General features: G+C 54.6%; 1 protein-coding gene across 1 annotated transcript; it reads left to right on the top strand.

The window, feature by feature from the left end:
• The first annotated feature begins 4,991 nt into the window (after positions 1–4,991).
• Positions 4,992–14,844, top strand: IL17RE (interleukin 17 receptor E). Its single transcript, XM_029049955.2, has 16 exons — positions 4,992–5,347; positions 5,741–5,756; positions 5,909–6,019; positions 6,298–6,404; positions 7,167–7,350; positions 7,797–7,936; positions 9,080–9,148; positions 9,500–9,566; positions 9,689–9,870; positions 10,060–10,107; positions 10,563–10,608; positions 11,108–11,256; positions 12,368–12,436; positions 12,782–12,833; positions 12,977–13,084; positions 13,444–14,844. The coding sequence occupies exons 1-16, from the start codon at positions 5,219–5,221 to the stop codon at positions 14,127–14,129; spliced, it is 2,163 nt and encodes a 720-aa protein (XP_028905788.1). The 5' UTR covers positions 4,992–5,218; the 3' UTR covers positions 14,130–14,844.
• The last annotated feature ends 774 nt before the right edge of the window (positions 14,845–15,618 follow it).

The raw sequence follows: 15,618 nt of genomic DNA, 5'->3' as shown, positions 1-15,618 counted from the left end.
GCTCAAAGATATTCTGTGACTGCAGACTGCACCCTACTGTTCTCCCTGTCAGCCACCTCGCGGTGTGTGCCATGGGGCACAGGTTGAAAGAGTGGGTGGCTCAGCGTAAACCATCACCACTGCTGCAAAAACAACTCCAGCATATGTCCTGCTGGCCATAAAGATGTTCCTTTTCCCTCTTAACCATTGTGTCTGAGCAGTAATGCTCACCCCAAATGGCAAAGGGCCAGAAAAGGTCTAGAAAACCTCTAGACTGGAAGCTCCTTGAGACTGTAAGCTCGTTGTGAGCAGGGAATGTGTCCGTTACATTGGTGTTTGTACTCTCTCAAGCACTTAGTACAGTGCCCGGCACACAGCAAGCGCTCAATAAATATGACTGATTGAAAAGGTGCACTAGTGGATTTTTCATGAACAAAGTGTGCAAGGAATTCTCAGTGGCATACTCTAGAATCTCACCATCAGCAGTGGTGTCTGTAAAAAAAAGAAATTGGTATTTGTTAAGCGCTTATTATGTGCAGAGCACTGTTCTAAGCACTGGGGTAGATACAGGATAATCAGGTTGTCCCACATGAGGCTCAGAGTCTTAATCCCCATTCTACAGATGAGGGAACTGAGGCCCAGAGAAGTAAAGTGACTTGCCCAAGGTCACATAGCTGACAAGTGGCAGAGCCGGGATTCAAACCCATGACCTCTGACTCCCAAGCCCGGGCTCTTTCCACTGAGCCATGCTGCTTCTCTAACTTCTGCTGCTTCTTCTCTGTAAACTGAAGGACAATGCCACAAATGTCTTGCACTCCAGTGGGTACTTTCCAAGCGCTTAGTACAGTGCTCTGCACACAGTAAGCACTCAATAAATATGATTGAATGAATGAATGGGTAGGACCTCTTGCCTGGAGGATCTTGAAGTTCATCGTGGCCATTGCAGAATCTTGCTTCAGCAGCAGTGGGAGCTAGAAACTGGAGTTCTTGAGCCTGAGCAAGCTATGGATGGGTCGAAGGCCGGAGCTCTCTGGTGTCCCACTGAGCCAGGGTATAGGGCAGGGACCTTCTTGATGGTTGAAGCGGGGGCTGATCTCTAAGCAAAGGTTAGTGAATGAAATCTGACCAGCTTGGTTAAAACATGATGGAGTTGTCTGGATTTGGATTCTCAGCATGTCATCTCATCAGCCACCCTTAGTTCTTATGTGTATATTGGTTTATTCCATTTATTTCCTTTTTCATGTGAGGGTGCCCTATTGTTGGTCCAATGGAAAGAGTGCTGCTTTTGGGGTCAAGAGTCCTGGGTTCTAGTCCCAGGTCTGCCGGTGGGTGAAGGCCATCCATGCCCTTTGCAGTGTCTTGTCTCCCTGCCCTCTGGCTGGTTCATTGCCCCCTGTGCCCTGGCAGGGATGAGAGAGGGCCCAAGCCACTAACACTCGAATCAACCCCTCTGCTCAGATTCTGGGTCCTGAGACTTCAGGGGTGTCCACTTTTCATTTTGAATGCAGAGGTGAACTTGGAAGTAGGGCATTGGGAATGGGGCCTGGTGCCGGGGAGGAAGAAAAAGAGGGAAAGGGGAGACAAAGAAAAGGAAAAAGAGGTAGGAACCGGTACCCTCTGGTGCTTCTCTTCTTCTCCTGCTGGGTGCTGGGGTTCAGCACGGGGGGCTCGGAGAGGAGGAGCGGCAAACGGCATTGCGAGGCTGCTCAGGCACAGCTGGCTGAAAAGCAGCCAATTCTCATGTCGCTGTTCCAAAGTCCTGAGGGGAGAGAACAGGCTGCCGGCCTACTCGAGATCCAACAGGACCCACTGCAAAGCACCTGCTCAATTGAGCAACACAGGCGGTTGTGGCTGCTGTGGAAGTGGCTGGGCACCGTAGACAAGAGGACTTACCTGGAGTGCTGGGCTCCTGAGTCACCTGGGCAGTTAGTCCATCCTCACAGGGCCCCAGGGTAGGGGCAGTCAGTGAGTCAGTCAACCGTATTTATTGAGAGCTTACTATGTGCAGAGCAAGTCAGGGTGACAAAGAAGGGGGTGGGAGAAAAGGAAAGGAGGGCATAATAATAAGAAGAAGAATGATTACGGTACTTGTTAAGCACTTACTATATGCCAAGCACTGTTCTAAGCACTGAGGTAGATACAAGGTAGTCAGGTTGGATACAGCCCCTGTCTCACATCGGGTTCACACTCTTAATCCCCATTTTACAGATAAAATAACTGAGGCACAGAGAAGTTAATTGGCTTGCCCGAGGTCACACAGAAGACATGTGGTGGAACCAGGATTAGAACCCATGACCTTCTGACTCTCAGGCCCGTACTCTACCCACTAAGCCACGCTGCTTCCCAGGGACGGCCTCTTGGAGGAGATGTGCCTTCAATAAGGCTTTGAAGGCCGGGGCAGAGTAGTTATCTTTTGGATATGAAGAAGGAGGGTGTTCCAGGCCAGCCAGAGACAGGACGTGGGCGAGAGGTCGGTGGCGTGATAGATGAGATCAAAGTACAGTGGGAAGGATGGCATTAGAGGAGTGAAGTGTGTGGGCTGGGTTGTAGTAGAAGAGTAGTGAGGTGAGTTAGGAGGGGGCAAGGTGATTAAGTGTTTTAAAGCCAATGGTGAGGAGTTTTTGTTTGATGCGGAGATGGATGGGCAATCGCTAGAGGTTCTTTGAGGAATGGGGAAACATGGACTGAACATTTTTGTAGAAAAATGATCCAGGCAGCAGAGTGAAGTATGGCCTGGAGTGGGGAGACACAGGAGGCAGGGAGGTCAGCAAGCAGACTGATTAAATAATCAAGGTGGGATAAGAAAAGTGCTTGTCTTAACATGGTAGCAGTGTGGATAGAGAGGAAAGGGGCAGGGGTGGGGGAAACTCTATCTATCCCCAGCCCTGGCAAGAACCAGGAAAGTGACAGCACCATCCTCCTGCTGTCACCACCGCTGCTTAGCTCATCAAGGCCGGTCTGGAGCCATATCCTCTTCCCAACCCCACCTTCCAAGGTGGCTCCAGTTTAACTAGCCGGTCTTTGGCAAGGCTACCTGTTGCCTGTGGGGAGAGGTTGCCTGTGGGGAGAGGTGGAGGTGGGTGGAGGGGGAAAGGGAAGAGGAGCTCGCCATTGTGGGAGTAGTGAAGGCGATGCCTCACTCCCTTCAGTCCCTGCGTTGGGAGCTGTGTCTGGACAGCAGAAAGCATCAAGCACTTCTGGATCCAAGGGGCAGGATGAGCTAGCCCAAACAGCTGTGGGGGCAAAGCAAATAATATCACCCCCACACTGTCAAGTCTGCAGGGGCCAGGGCCCCCACAGACAGGGTGCCTATGACCAAAACTCTTCCATCATTTCTGACAGGAGACTCCATCAGCTTTGTTTCTCACTTTTTTGCTGATATCTTTTATAGCTGTTTTCGTTCATTCAGTCGTTTGTTATCGAGCACTTACTGTGGGCAGAGTACAGTACTAAGCGCTTGGAAAATACAGTGTAGCAGTAAAGACAGATAATCCCTGCCCACAGTGGGCTCTTGCCCCCTCACCCTCACTCTGTCTCCCCCTCCTGCCCCCAGTAAATTGTAAATGTCTCAAGTGCCAGGATGGTGCTGGTTACACTTACTGTGCACTTCCAACAGCCTAGTGCGAAGCTCTGAACCTAGTAGGTGTTCAGTAAATACTAATGAATGAATGAATGAATGACAGTGGGGTTTGAGTAAGCTCCCAGCACTAATCTGAAGGAAGAGGTAGTCTTACAAGTCCTCTGCCGAACACCTGGGGAGAAATCTGGAATTGACACTGATTTCCTTTGCTGCAGTTAGGGCTATCTTCTCTTGGCCCTGCACTCTTCTGACAAGTAGTCTGTCGGTACCCTGATTTACGCCCCACCAAAAGATTACTTCTGTCTCTCTACCATTTTTAAGAAGGGCCCGGAGGCCACCATCTTTGGGAGATCCCATATGGCCACCCCTTCCACGTGGCACCCTGAGGCAAGCTAGGCCCACTGGGTTTACCACTGGTAGCGGACCTTGTTAATCAAGAGAGATTTCCTGGAAAAACTGACTTTAGGACAAAATCTAAAAGGGTGAAAGAAGAAAGCTGTGAGATGACTGCCCCCATAGAAAACTGGAGGCTAGTGACGGGGAACTTAGCCCAGGGTGTGGTGGGAAGGTTTGCCTGACTGGACAGGAGGGCCTAGGCTGGGGCGTAGCAGGAAATGAGGGCAGTTAGTTAGGGTGGGGCCAGCTAGAGGGCCCTGGACTCAGAATTGAGGCTTGTCCTCAACACAGGTGGCTTTATAATTCCCCAGCAGAGTCCCCAGGGTCCTCAGGAGCCTGACAATCTTGAGGAATCAAGGTTTGGGGGACAGTGACACATAATTATGGTGTCTGTGGTCCCTGGGGAGCAAGGAGAAACCCCTTTGTTGAAGCTGCTCCTCTGTCCCACCCTCTTGGCTGCAAGTTGGGGTTCAAGCTGCTGGATTGGGGTGTGGGTGGGAGGAAGCTGTGGGATGGGGGGGGGTCACTGCCAAAGCTGGAGCCTTGTCAGCCCTTTTTCCTACACAGGAAACCACATGAAACCAGGTCAGTGTTGCGTGGGGCCCCTCCCCTATTTCTAGGGCTATGCAGGGAGTTTTAGGGCTCTCTGACCCAGCTGTGCAAGGAGGTGAGTTCCAAGGGCTCTGTTTGGCGCAGCTCCTCATATCCTACGGTCAACCACACCAGAGAAGGGAAGAACCAGCACCTCCGGCTATGACAGGGAGGGTGAGATGGCCAGTGGGGAAGTTGGGAAAGGTGTGTATGGTTGGGGGGCTGGGGATTGGGGAGGGGGGCAGATTCAAGGTTGTGGAGGGTTGGAGAGAAAACTGGCGGGAGGGGGGAACAAAAAGGGTTAAGAGCAGGCCTTTAGGCATTGGAAGAACCATCTCTTATTTCCATTGGTGCAGGCAGCCAGACCTCCCCCAGAGCCTAGCATGCCCTTCCCATTGCCCCACCCCAGGTGGCAGTTAAGCTGAACTGGCGGGGAGGAGCTCACTGTGCACCAGGCCCTGGCCCTGAGACCCAAGAATGGAATGCGATCTGGCCTGCTAGGTGTGGTGGGAGCCTAGGAGCAGCTGCCCTATTGGGGCGGGAGCAGGCTGGGCCGGCACCACTGTGGAGTGACGCTCTGAGGGTGGCTCCTGCCCATGCAGCCATGTTCTCAACACGGGTGTCTCCTACCTGTGCAGCCATGTTCTCGCCACGCTGAGCCCTCGGAGGCCCATGGGGAGTCCAGTGCCTGCAGTCCTACTCCTGGCACTCCTGATCCTCAGAAACTTCACTGTCTCCGCCCCAACCAGCTTTCCTTACCTGCTCCAACGAGGACCCCGGTGCCGACTCGCTGCCAATACAGTAAGGAACTGCTCCTGATGCCTGGAGCCCTGGCAAAGCCCATAGCCCCTCCCCTCCTCTGCCACTATCACCTCCTCTCTCTCCTCCTCCTCTGCCTTCCTGCCCACTTGCCTTTCTCCACTGGGGAGAAGGAAAAGTCAAGCCCCCTCAGACCCACCTCCTATTTCGGGCAACAGCAGAATCCATTTGCTTCTCATAGTCTTGCAGACTGGGGGAGGGAGATGGTGGTGCAAGCTCTGGGAAGCTCAGGGGGGCGGGGGGCGGGGGCGGCTGCCTCTCCGCACTCTGCATTTTGGGGAAAAGACATCGAACTGTGAAACTTGGGCTCTTCTAGAGCACCACAATAATGCCTCTTTCTTCTCTGCCCCTGCCCCGTGACCCTCCCCCTGGCAGGATGAGAGCTTCATCGGTGAGTCTTCAACTTCCCATTTTACTTATTCCAAAATCCCAGGGAGAGCTGAGCACTGTGGGTATCAGGAGTCCCCTTGCCTTCCTGTTCTTTTTTCATCTGCACCGAGGGGAGCGGCTCCCCGCATCTTCTCCCTCTTCCTCTCCCCCCAGAGAGCCCCCGTCAGCCCCGCTCTGCCCTGACCCTGCGTTTAGGACAGCGGTGCCCGCTGGCCTGGCGTTGCCCACCCTGTCTCCACATCCGTCTTGTTCTGGACACCTCAGGTACACTGCAGGCAGATCCCTGGCCCCTTCGGGCTGCGGCTCACAAGGAGGGAGGACTCTGGTGGGGGGGGGGGTGTCATCGTTCCTTGGGTGGTGGTGGTAAGGAGTGTAACTTGCAGGTGTTAACAGAGGCACACTGGGGGGAATTGGGGGCTTTAAGGGAGGATCAGGCTTGGGGGTGTTGGCGGGGAGAGAGGGAATGCCCTGAGACCCTGGACAATTGCAACTTTGCCCCTGGTGGAATCTGACATGCTGACCCTTCCCCCTACCCCACTTAGGGTTTTGGAGTTTCCAGGGTGTTGAACTCTACTTCTTGGTGCTGAAATCCAATGTGTCCCATAAACTGCACTTCAGTTGGAGAAACAGGACACCAGTCGCTGGCCAGGTATCCTACCTCCTAGCCTCCTCTGCTCCCAACCTGGGCCTCAGGGCCAATAGTAGTAATGGCATTTATTAACCATTTACTGTGTGCAGAGCACTGTACTCGGTGCTGGGAAAGAATGAGTTTTTAGAGTGCTTTAACTTCCAAAACACTTTTCCATCTCCTCAACACAAATAATAATAATGATAATAACTATGGTATTTGTTAAATGCTCACCATATGCTAAGCACTGTTCTAAGTGCTGGAGTGGATACGATAATCAGGTCAGACACAGTCCCTGTCTTACTTTGGCCTCACAGTCTAAGATGGAGGGGGGAAAAGTATTGCATCCCTATTTTACAGATGAGAAAAGTGAGGCACAGCTGACTTGCCCAAGGTCACACAGCAGGCAAGCGGCACCACAACCCTGGGAGGTAGGACAGGGACTATCATCCCCATTTTACAGATGGGAAAATTGTGCCTAGGCAGTAGCCTAAAGTCACATAGTTGGGATCTCCAGATAGATCGCATTCATTCATTCATTCATTCATTCATTCATTCATTAAATCGTATTTATTGAGCATTTACTGTGTGTAGAGCACTGTACTAAGTGCTTGGGAGAGTACAGTACAACAATAAACAGCCACATTCCCTCTCCTGACACTGGACCCAGCAGTTAATCAATCAGTGGTATTTATCGAGTGCTTACGATATGTAGAGCACTGAACTCTTTCTATTGAAATAAACTGCCAAGGGCTCACTTGCTCACTTACTCTGTGCCCACAGTGGAAGGTGCTGTGTGACTGCTGCTTGGGCCCGCAGGGACACCACATCGCCATCTCCCTGTCCACCAGCTCCAGCTCCGGGCTGCGCCTGAAACGGACCCATTTCATCACTCCACAGATGGTGAAAGAAACCTTCCCCCAGGATATGCGAGGCCTTCAGTTGGCAGAGTCCTCAAAGCATGTCGGTGGGCATCCGGATTTCGCTGGGAGATATGGGGCTTTGTTCTGAGGGTGGGCGTCGGAGCCAGTTGGGCAAGAGAGTGGTTGGTTTGGACACCAGGCTATGTTCAGGTGGCAGAAGCAGCAGGATGCAGTGGGTGGCCACGTTGATTTTTTTTTTTAATGGTACTTGTCAAGAGCTTATTATGCACCAGGCCCTGCACTAAGCACCGGGATAGATACAAGCCAATCGGGTTAGGCACAGTCCCTGTCCCAAGTGGGGCTCACAGTCTTAATCCTCATTTTACTGATGAGGTAACTGAGGCCCAGAGCAGTGAAGTGATTTGCCCAAGGTCATACAGCAGACAAGTGGCAGCACCGGGGTTAGAACCCAGGTCCTCTGATTCCCAGGCCCGTGCTCTATCCACTAGGCCATGCTACTTCTCAGGACTCTTCCCCTCTCTTTCTCCAGGGCCTGAGTTTTCCTTTGTGCTGCTGCCCAAAGAGCGGGTGGTGCAGGTGTCCATCCCCCCCGGCCCCAGGGTCTCTGTAAGACTCTGTCACCAACTGCAACTGGAGTGTGAGGAGCTGAGCCGCCCATTCCACCAGCAGGTACCGTGTGGTGTCTCGGCTGCAGCTGCCAGGGCAATGGGGAGAGAGACGCGAGGGTTTGCGGTGCCCACTTCTGTTTGGGCTGGAGGAGGCTGCCGGGGTCCCCGGGCGAGGCACCGCCTACGAGCGAACCCTGAAGAAATGACGCGGATCTGTTAGCCTCATTCATTCATTCATTCATTCATTCATTCAATCATATTTATTAAGCACTTACTGTGTGCAGAGCACTGTACTAAGTGCTTGGGAAAGTACACTATAACATTAAACAGTGACAATTCCTGCCCACAACGAGTTCACAGTCTGGGGGGGAGACAGACATCAATACAAATAGATACAATTATAAGTATATACATAAGTGCTGTGGGGCCGGGGCTGGCGGGGGAGAGCAAAGGGAGCAAGACAGGGTAAAGCAGAAGGGAGTGGGAGATGAGGAAAAGTGGGACTTGGTCTGGGAAGGCCTCCAGGAGGAGATGTGCCTTCAATAAGGCTTTGAAGGAAGGGAGAGTAATCGTCTGTTGGATTGAGGAGGGAGGGCATTCTAGGTCAGAGGCGGGATGTGGGCCAGGTGTCGGCAGCGAGACAGAAGAGATCGAGGCACAATGAGAAGGTTAGCACCAGAGGAGCGAAGTAGGCGGGCTGGGTTGTCGAAGGAGAGAAGCGAGGTGAGGTAGGAGAGGGCAAGGTGATGGAGTGGTTCAAAGCCGATGGTGAGGAATTTGTGTTTGATATGGAGGTGGACAGGCAACCACTGGAGATTTTTGAGGAGGCGGGGCGACATGGAGTCTGTGAGTGACCCCATCTGCTCTTTCCCCAGCTTCTGCAAAGAGATGCTCCGGACAGCGGAGTGAAGTATGGACTGGAGTGGGGAAAGACAGGACGTTGGGAGGTCAGCAAGAAGGCTGATGCAGTAATCTAGGCGTGATAGGAAGAGTGACTGTATTAACATGGTAACGTTTGGATGTAGAGGAAAGGGCGGATTTTAGCGATGTTGTGAAGGTGGGACCGACAGGATTTGGTGTCTCCTAGACCTGGGCTACTGCCGCTTTCCACTCTGGTCCCCATGGTATCCAGAAGTCACCTCTCCCTGATAGCCAGAAACCTCTCCAGTGCTTCCAGCCCCTTCCTTTGCTGCTTTCTCCATAGGAGATTGTGCCCGGGGGTCAGACGGTAAAACTGCCTTATGAGTTCCTGCTCCCCTGTCTGTGCATTGAGGTGAGAGAGGGTGGCAAGGGGGAGGGGAAGAGGAAGTTGTGCGGTGATGGCTATTCAATCCTGCCACCTTGCAATCACCTGAATTGTCCTCCATATTGTTCCATTAACTTGGACCCTCCCAATCTTTATGGTCTTGGTCCTTGGCTTCCAGGACTAGAGACAGAGGGGAATCAGACCTGTTCCATGCAGTCCCTTCCTTGTAAGGGCCACGGGGGTCTGGGCACTTACTTCTCTCACCCACTCTCCTGAAGTCCAGAGCGGGGAATCCGGACTGTACAGCTGGGGGACAGGGCAGAGGGGAGTCGGGGTTTCAGGTGATCTGGGGGCCTCTGATCTGGGGCTCCTCCACAGGCAGCATACCTGCAGCAGGACAGTGTGAGGAGAAAGGAGTGTCCCTTCCGGAACCATCCCGGAGTCTGTGAGTGACCCCATCTGCTCTTTCCCCAGCTTCCAGCCTGGGGCCTGAAAGGATTGGGTGGGGGTCTGGGGAGAGGGAAAGGATGAGCCTGAGCCGCTTGTGAGGGGATTCTGTGTCCACAGATGGTACCGATTTTTGGCAGTCGGTGGAGTTCGCTGACCACAGCAAACAGGACCAGATGGTCATGGCACTGACCTTGCGCTGCCCAGTGAAGCCCAAAGCCTCCTTGTGCCAGAGACAGAGCACGTCCTCACCTGTGCCCTGCGAAGACCTCTCCAATGCTACAGTCAGCGAGTCAGAAGGGGTAAGGTTGGTCTCTGGGCCCGCAGGAGGTACCTCAGCTACAGGGGTCTGAGTGGGCTACCACTGATGGATTGATTGAATGATGTGGGTGCTGGGGGCCTCCCGAGATAGCATGGAGGGCTGGGCAAGAAGGATTTCCCTGGGGCTAGGCTGACTCTTGCTCTCTTTGACTCTCCCCTCCCTCTTCCAGTGGTACACTTTGGAGAAGGTGGACCTACACCCGCAGCTCTGCTTCAAGGTATGACTTCCCTTCTCCCCGGCCACTACAGGCAGTGACAAGCCCGGGAGGAGCAGTGGGGATGAAGGCAGGGAGGCAGCGTGGCTGAGTGGAAAGAGCACAGATCTGCATGCCAATCTCAGCTCGGCCACTTGCTTGCTGTATGACTTCGGGCAAGTCACTTAACCTCTCTGGCCCTGAGTTTTCTCATCTGTAAAATGGAGGTGAAATACCTGTCCTCCTTCCCCCATTAGACTTTGAGCCCCATGTGAGACAGGGACTGAATCGGTTTTGATTTTCTCATATCTACCCTGGAGCTTAGCACAGAACTTGGCACAGAGTAAGTGCTTTATTCATACACACACACACACACACACACTCACACACACACCCAGGGAGGAGCGAGAGGTGTGTGTGTTTTGTCCGTCCTCCCCTCCCACCGCTCAGGTGGGATGTTTTGTTCCTGTCTTTTCTAGTTCTCCTTGGATAACAGTAGCCATGTTGAGTGCCCCCATAGGAGTGGTGAGTGCCTGTATCCCCATGGGACCCTCCTTGGGGATAAATCCTCCCCCCAGGTGGGGCCCCATCCATGGCTTGCCTACCACTTCTGGCCCTTCAAGCCTAGTAAGTGCAACAGGACAGCACCAAGCAAGCAGAAGGTGGGTGGGAGATGCTAATATGGGGCACCTCTGGCACAAGCCCCCAACCCTAGGGGCCTCTGGGCGGACAGACCCCTGGGCCACACCTGTGGTTTTTGGGTGGACCTGGATGGGGGATGGGCTGAGGCACAGCCTAGAGGGGCCAACTGGTGTTCCCGCTGGGCTCTGAGGAGGTGCCTGTCATTCTTAACTCCTTCTAGATCAGTTTGTCACCACTGCCGTAACATGGTCCACCTCTGATTTTTCACATGACCCTTCTCCAGTCTGTAATCCATGAGACTCTTTCCAACCTTCCAGGCAGTCCCTTGGCTCTGGCCTAGGGTGAGTCTGTCCATCCCTCCCTCCCTCCCTTCTGTCTACAGCCCCGTCCTGGAATACAAGTGCAGACACCTGGTCTCAGCAGCTAGTCCTGCACTTTGTCTCCAGAATGCCTGCTGCATTCAGTGCTGCCCTGTGCCACCCAGGCATTGAATTTTGTGAGCTGCAGCCCCCGATCTACACAGTCTCCCAGGTATGCCCTTGGGACCCAAGTCAATCCATCAGTCATTCAATCAATTGTATTTATTGAGCGATTACCATGTGCAGAGCACTGTACCAAGAGCTTGGGAAAGTACAGTGCAACAGAGCTGGTAGACGTGTTCCCTGCCCAGAGTGAGTTTACAGTCTAGACGGGAAGAAAGACATTAATATAAAAATACAAGAATTATGGGTATGTACCTAAGTGCTGTGGGGCTGAGGGAGGGATGAATAAAGGGTGCAAATCCTAGTGCCAAGGCGACACAGAAGAGAGTGGGAGAAGAGGCAATGAGGGCTTAGTTGGGGAAGTCCTCTCGGAGATGTGCTTTTAATAAGGTTTTGAAGGTGGGGAGAGCGATCATCATTTAGATAAGAAGCGGGAAGGTGTTCCAGGCCAGAGGCAGTGTGTGGGCAAGAGGTCGGTGGCAAGATGGATGAGATCAAGGTACAGTGAGTAGGTTGGCATTAGAGGAGAAAAGTGTGTAGGCTGGGGTGAGGTAGGAAATCAAGGAGGGAAGGTAGGAGGGGGCAAGGTGATTGAGTGCTTTAAAGTCTGTGGTAAGGAGTTCCTATTTGATGCAGAGGTGGATAGGCAACCACTGGAGGTTCTTGAGGAGTGGGGAAACACGGGCTGAATGGTTTTGTAGAAAAGTGATCCGGGCAGCAGAGTGAAGTACAGACTGGAGTGGTGAGAGAGAGGTGGCAGGGGGGTCAGTGAGGAGGCTGATGCAGTAATTAAGGTGAGATAGGATAAGGGGTTAGAATAGCATGATAGCAGGTTGTACGGAGAAGAATGGGCAGATTTTAGTGATGTTGCTAAGGTTGAACTGACAGAATTTGGTGACAGATGGAATATGTGGGTTGAATGAGAGAGATGAGTCGAGGATAACGCCGAGGTTGCGGGCACGTGAAACGGAGGATGGCGGAAAGCCAGGGAAAGACCAGGCCTTTCATCCCTACCCTAGCCCCAGCCAAACTCCCCCCGCCCCTCAGCTGCCGAGGAATCTCAGCCTCCCCACCCAGAAATGGGCCCTACCTTGCTGGGAGGAGAAGCAGCAGGGGGAAGGGAGAGGAAGAATGACCCTTTCTTTACTCTGTTCCTATAGCCCCGTGGCACTAACCAGGTGGAGTCCGAGCTCACAGTACCCTTACAGAGCCCGGGGAGCTGTGTACTGGTAAGCACCTCTTGTCTCCCAGCCCCCGGAGCCAGATTCAGATTCTGGGGAGCTTGGCCCAGGAAGCCAGATTCAGATTCTGGGGAGCTTGGCCTGGGGACTTTATCCCCTCTTGTTTTCCCCTACACCTGTACTCACCCCATGACAGTGCTGGTGCTGTTCTTAGCCCAGATCAGCAGCCCCAATGGAAAGGAGAGCTGCTGAGGGAAGGTGGGCATGGGTTGGTCAGGAAGTTGGAGGGGCAATTGCCCCTTTGGCCAGCTGATGAAATACCCCGCCCATGTCCGCTCCCCAGCGCTAGATAGGTAGGTGCCCATCTGTAACTGGGGTTTCCTTCCTGGGCAGGTGTGGCGCTCAGATGTCCTTTTTTCCCATCGCCAGCTCCTGTGTCCAGATGGTGAGTAGTACTAAGTGAAAGTAAACATTAAGCTCTTCCTATGTGCAGAGCATGTTCCTAAGCACTGGAGAGTGCCAGGGCAGGACCACTTGGTCAGAGGGCAGCCCAGGTTTGGGGCTGTGGTGTCACTTGGATTGTTTCAGTCTCTCATAGACACTTTGGACTCGTGGCCCTAGGGCTACTGATGGGGGCTGCCCTGATGGGGACCATTCTGATGGTGAATGGCTGTGGCCTGCGGAGGCCGCTGACAGGTGAGGGGGTGGGGGTCGGGGGGCACTTTCAGGCCACTGGCCCTACTGGCTTTCTCTCTCTTCGGGTGTCCCCTCTCCCCATCCAGCCCCTCCCTCCCTCTCTCTGTCCCCAGAGTGATTGCAGCAGAGAGGGAAGTGATTTGAAGGGTAGGGGATCATTCTGATGGGGGTATTGCTACTCAGGTCCCATCCCTCCAACTTCTTCCTTTGTTCTTCATTGGCCTCACTACTTTCACTCCCTTCTCCCTCCTCCCTTCCCCCTCCCCCCCTTCTCCCTCCTTCTCTCTCCTTCCTCTTCTCTCTCACCTTCCCCTGCCTTCCCTCTTCTACCACCTTCTCTCCTTCTCCCTGTCCTGTAGGTCCTCACCAGCCCCGTCCGGTGCTGTTGCTGTATTCAGCTGACTCGGCGGCTCAGCGGCGCCTGGTGTGTGCCTTGGCGGAGCTGCTGCGGGAGGCCCTGGGTTGTGATGTGATCTTGGACCTGTGGGAAGGGGCACGCTTGGCCCACGTGGGGCCATTGCCATGGCTGTGTGGCGCCCGGATGCGTGTGGCCCAGGAGCAAGGCACCGTGCTATTGCTCTGGAGCCGGGGCAGTCACCGGCTCTACCGCTTGTGGCAAGCTGATGCCCTGGACTCGGCTCGCCAGGTCACCCAGGATCCGCACGACCTGTTCCGTGCTGCCCTGAGCTGCCTGCAGCGGGAGTTTGGGGGTGGGGTGGGTCCCCCGGATCCCCCCGCGGCCATTCTGGCCTACTTTGGTCGGCTCTGCTCCAAGCGGGACATTCCCCAGCCGCTGCGCATGCTGCGACGCTACCGCCTGCTGCGGGATCTGCCTGGCCTGCTCCGGGCCCTGCGCACTCAGCCGGCCTCAGCCGGGGACCCCGACCCTGACCCTGACACCTCCTGCTGGCTTCGGACTGCACTAAGGCTACGGGCCCAACGGTCTCTGGGCTCAGAGAGGAGTCACCACCACCTGCGGGGCCGCCTGGAGCTATGCCGCCAGCTGCAGCGGGAGGCAGCCCGGCCTGACCCTACCCTGGGCTGAGCCCGAGGAGGCAGGCATTTGCAAATGGCTCCTCCCTCCTTCCCTCCCCTGGACTGTGGGAGTGAAGGGGGGGGGGGCACAGGGCCTCAGAATGAAGAAGGAACTAGCCCCCAGCAGGGAGAGATGGCAGCTGGGCTTTGGGCCCCAGCAAGGGCCCCAGCACAGAGACCGTGGCCCTGGACCCACGAGGAAGTGACGAGGTCTGATCGCTGTCCCCGGTCCACCAGAAGGACTGAACTGGAGCCTGACGGGGCTCCAGTTCTAGCAGGAAGCAAGAAGGGGGCAAGAGGAAGCAGCAAGGGGACGGTCTGTCAGGAGTTGGTGTGGACAGGAGAAGGGCGGAGGTGGAGACAGGCTTCCTGCAGCCCAACCGGGCTCCTAGCCCTGCCAGGGCCTGAACTGGGCCTAGTCCAGTTTCTCCACACTGCCCTGTGGGGCTAGCTGGTTCTGGATTGAGGGTATGGCCCAAGTGGGGGATCTGCCTGCTTCTCGTGAGCTCCGGGAGCAAATCTGTTTTTGACACGTGTTAGCCGATCACCAGTATCGCCGTGACCATCATTGGTATCATCATCATCATCATCGTCATCAACAAAGAAACATGGACTGCCTTCTGGGTGCGTGGCAGCCCTGGGGTGGGTGACTGTGCAGAGAAGATTTTTGGCCAATCTAGAAAGGAGGCCAGGCTGACTGTAATAAAGATGAACATGAACCCATCCTCACAATGTGTAAATAAAATTAAGCCCAAGGTGTTGGGCCAGGGGGCTGGAGGGGGCAGTGCAGAGGGGAGGGTTAGGAGGGAGTGTGGAAGGAGAGGGGATGTCAGCCTGGATGTCGGCCCGCCACCTAAAACTCAACATGAGCAAGACTGAGCTCCTCATTTTTCCTCCCAAACCCGGTCCTCTCCCAGACTTCCCTATCACCGTGGATGGCACGACCATCCTTCCCGTCTCTCGGGCCCGCGATCTCGGTGTCATCCTTGACTCGTCTCTCTCGTTCACCCCACACATCCTATCCGTTACCGAGACCTGCCGGTTTCACCTTTACAATATCGCCAAGATCCGCCCTTTCCTCTCCACCCAAACGGCTACCTTACTGCTACGGGCTCTCGTTATATCCCGGCTAGACTACTGCGTCAGCCTTCTCTCTGATCTCCCTTCCTCCTCTCTCGCCCCGCTCCAGTCTATTCTTCACTCCGCTGCCCAGTTCATCTTCCTGCAGAAACGATCTGGGCATGTCACTCCCCTTCTTAAACAACTTCAGTGGTTGCCTATCAACCTCCGCTCCAAACAAAAACTCCTCACTCTAGGCTTCGAGGCTCTCCATCACCTTGCCCCTTCCTACCTCTCCTCCCTTCTCTCTTTCTACCGCCCACCCCGCACGCTCCGCTCCTCCGCCGCCCACCTCCTCGCCGTCCCTCGGTCTCGCCCATCCCGCCGTCGACCCCTGGGCCACGTCCTCCCGCGGTCCCGGAACGCCCTCCCTCCTCACC

Source organism: Ornithorhynchus anatinus, chromosome X1, assembly GCF_004115215.2.
Source record: "Ornithorhynchus anatinus isolate Pmale09 chromosome X1, mOrnAna1.pri.v4, whole genome shotgun sequence".
NCBI lineage: Eukaryota > Metazoa > Chordata > Mammalia > Monotremata > Ornithorhynchidae > Ornithorhynchus > Ornithorhynchus anatinus.
This window is presented reverse-complemented; position numbering and strand designations above follow the sequence as displayed.

What these genes read in the sequence shown, in the direction of transcription:
- IL17RE (XM_029049955.2), top strand. Translation starts at nt 5,219, where the DNA reads ATGGGGAGTCCAGTGCCTGCAGTCCTACTCCTGGCACTCCTGATCCTC. An exon ending in GCCGCCCATTCCACCAGCAG is followed by an intron (nt 7,937 to 9,079) that starts GTACCGTGTGGT and finishes CTTTCTCCATAG; the next exon opens with GAGATTGTGCCCGGGGGTCA. An exon ending in ACCCGCAGCTCTGCTTCAAG is followed by an intron (nt 10,108 to 10,562) that starts GTATGACTTCCC and finishes TGTCTTTTCTAG; the next exon opens with TTCTCCTTGGATAACAGTAG.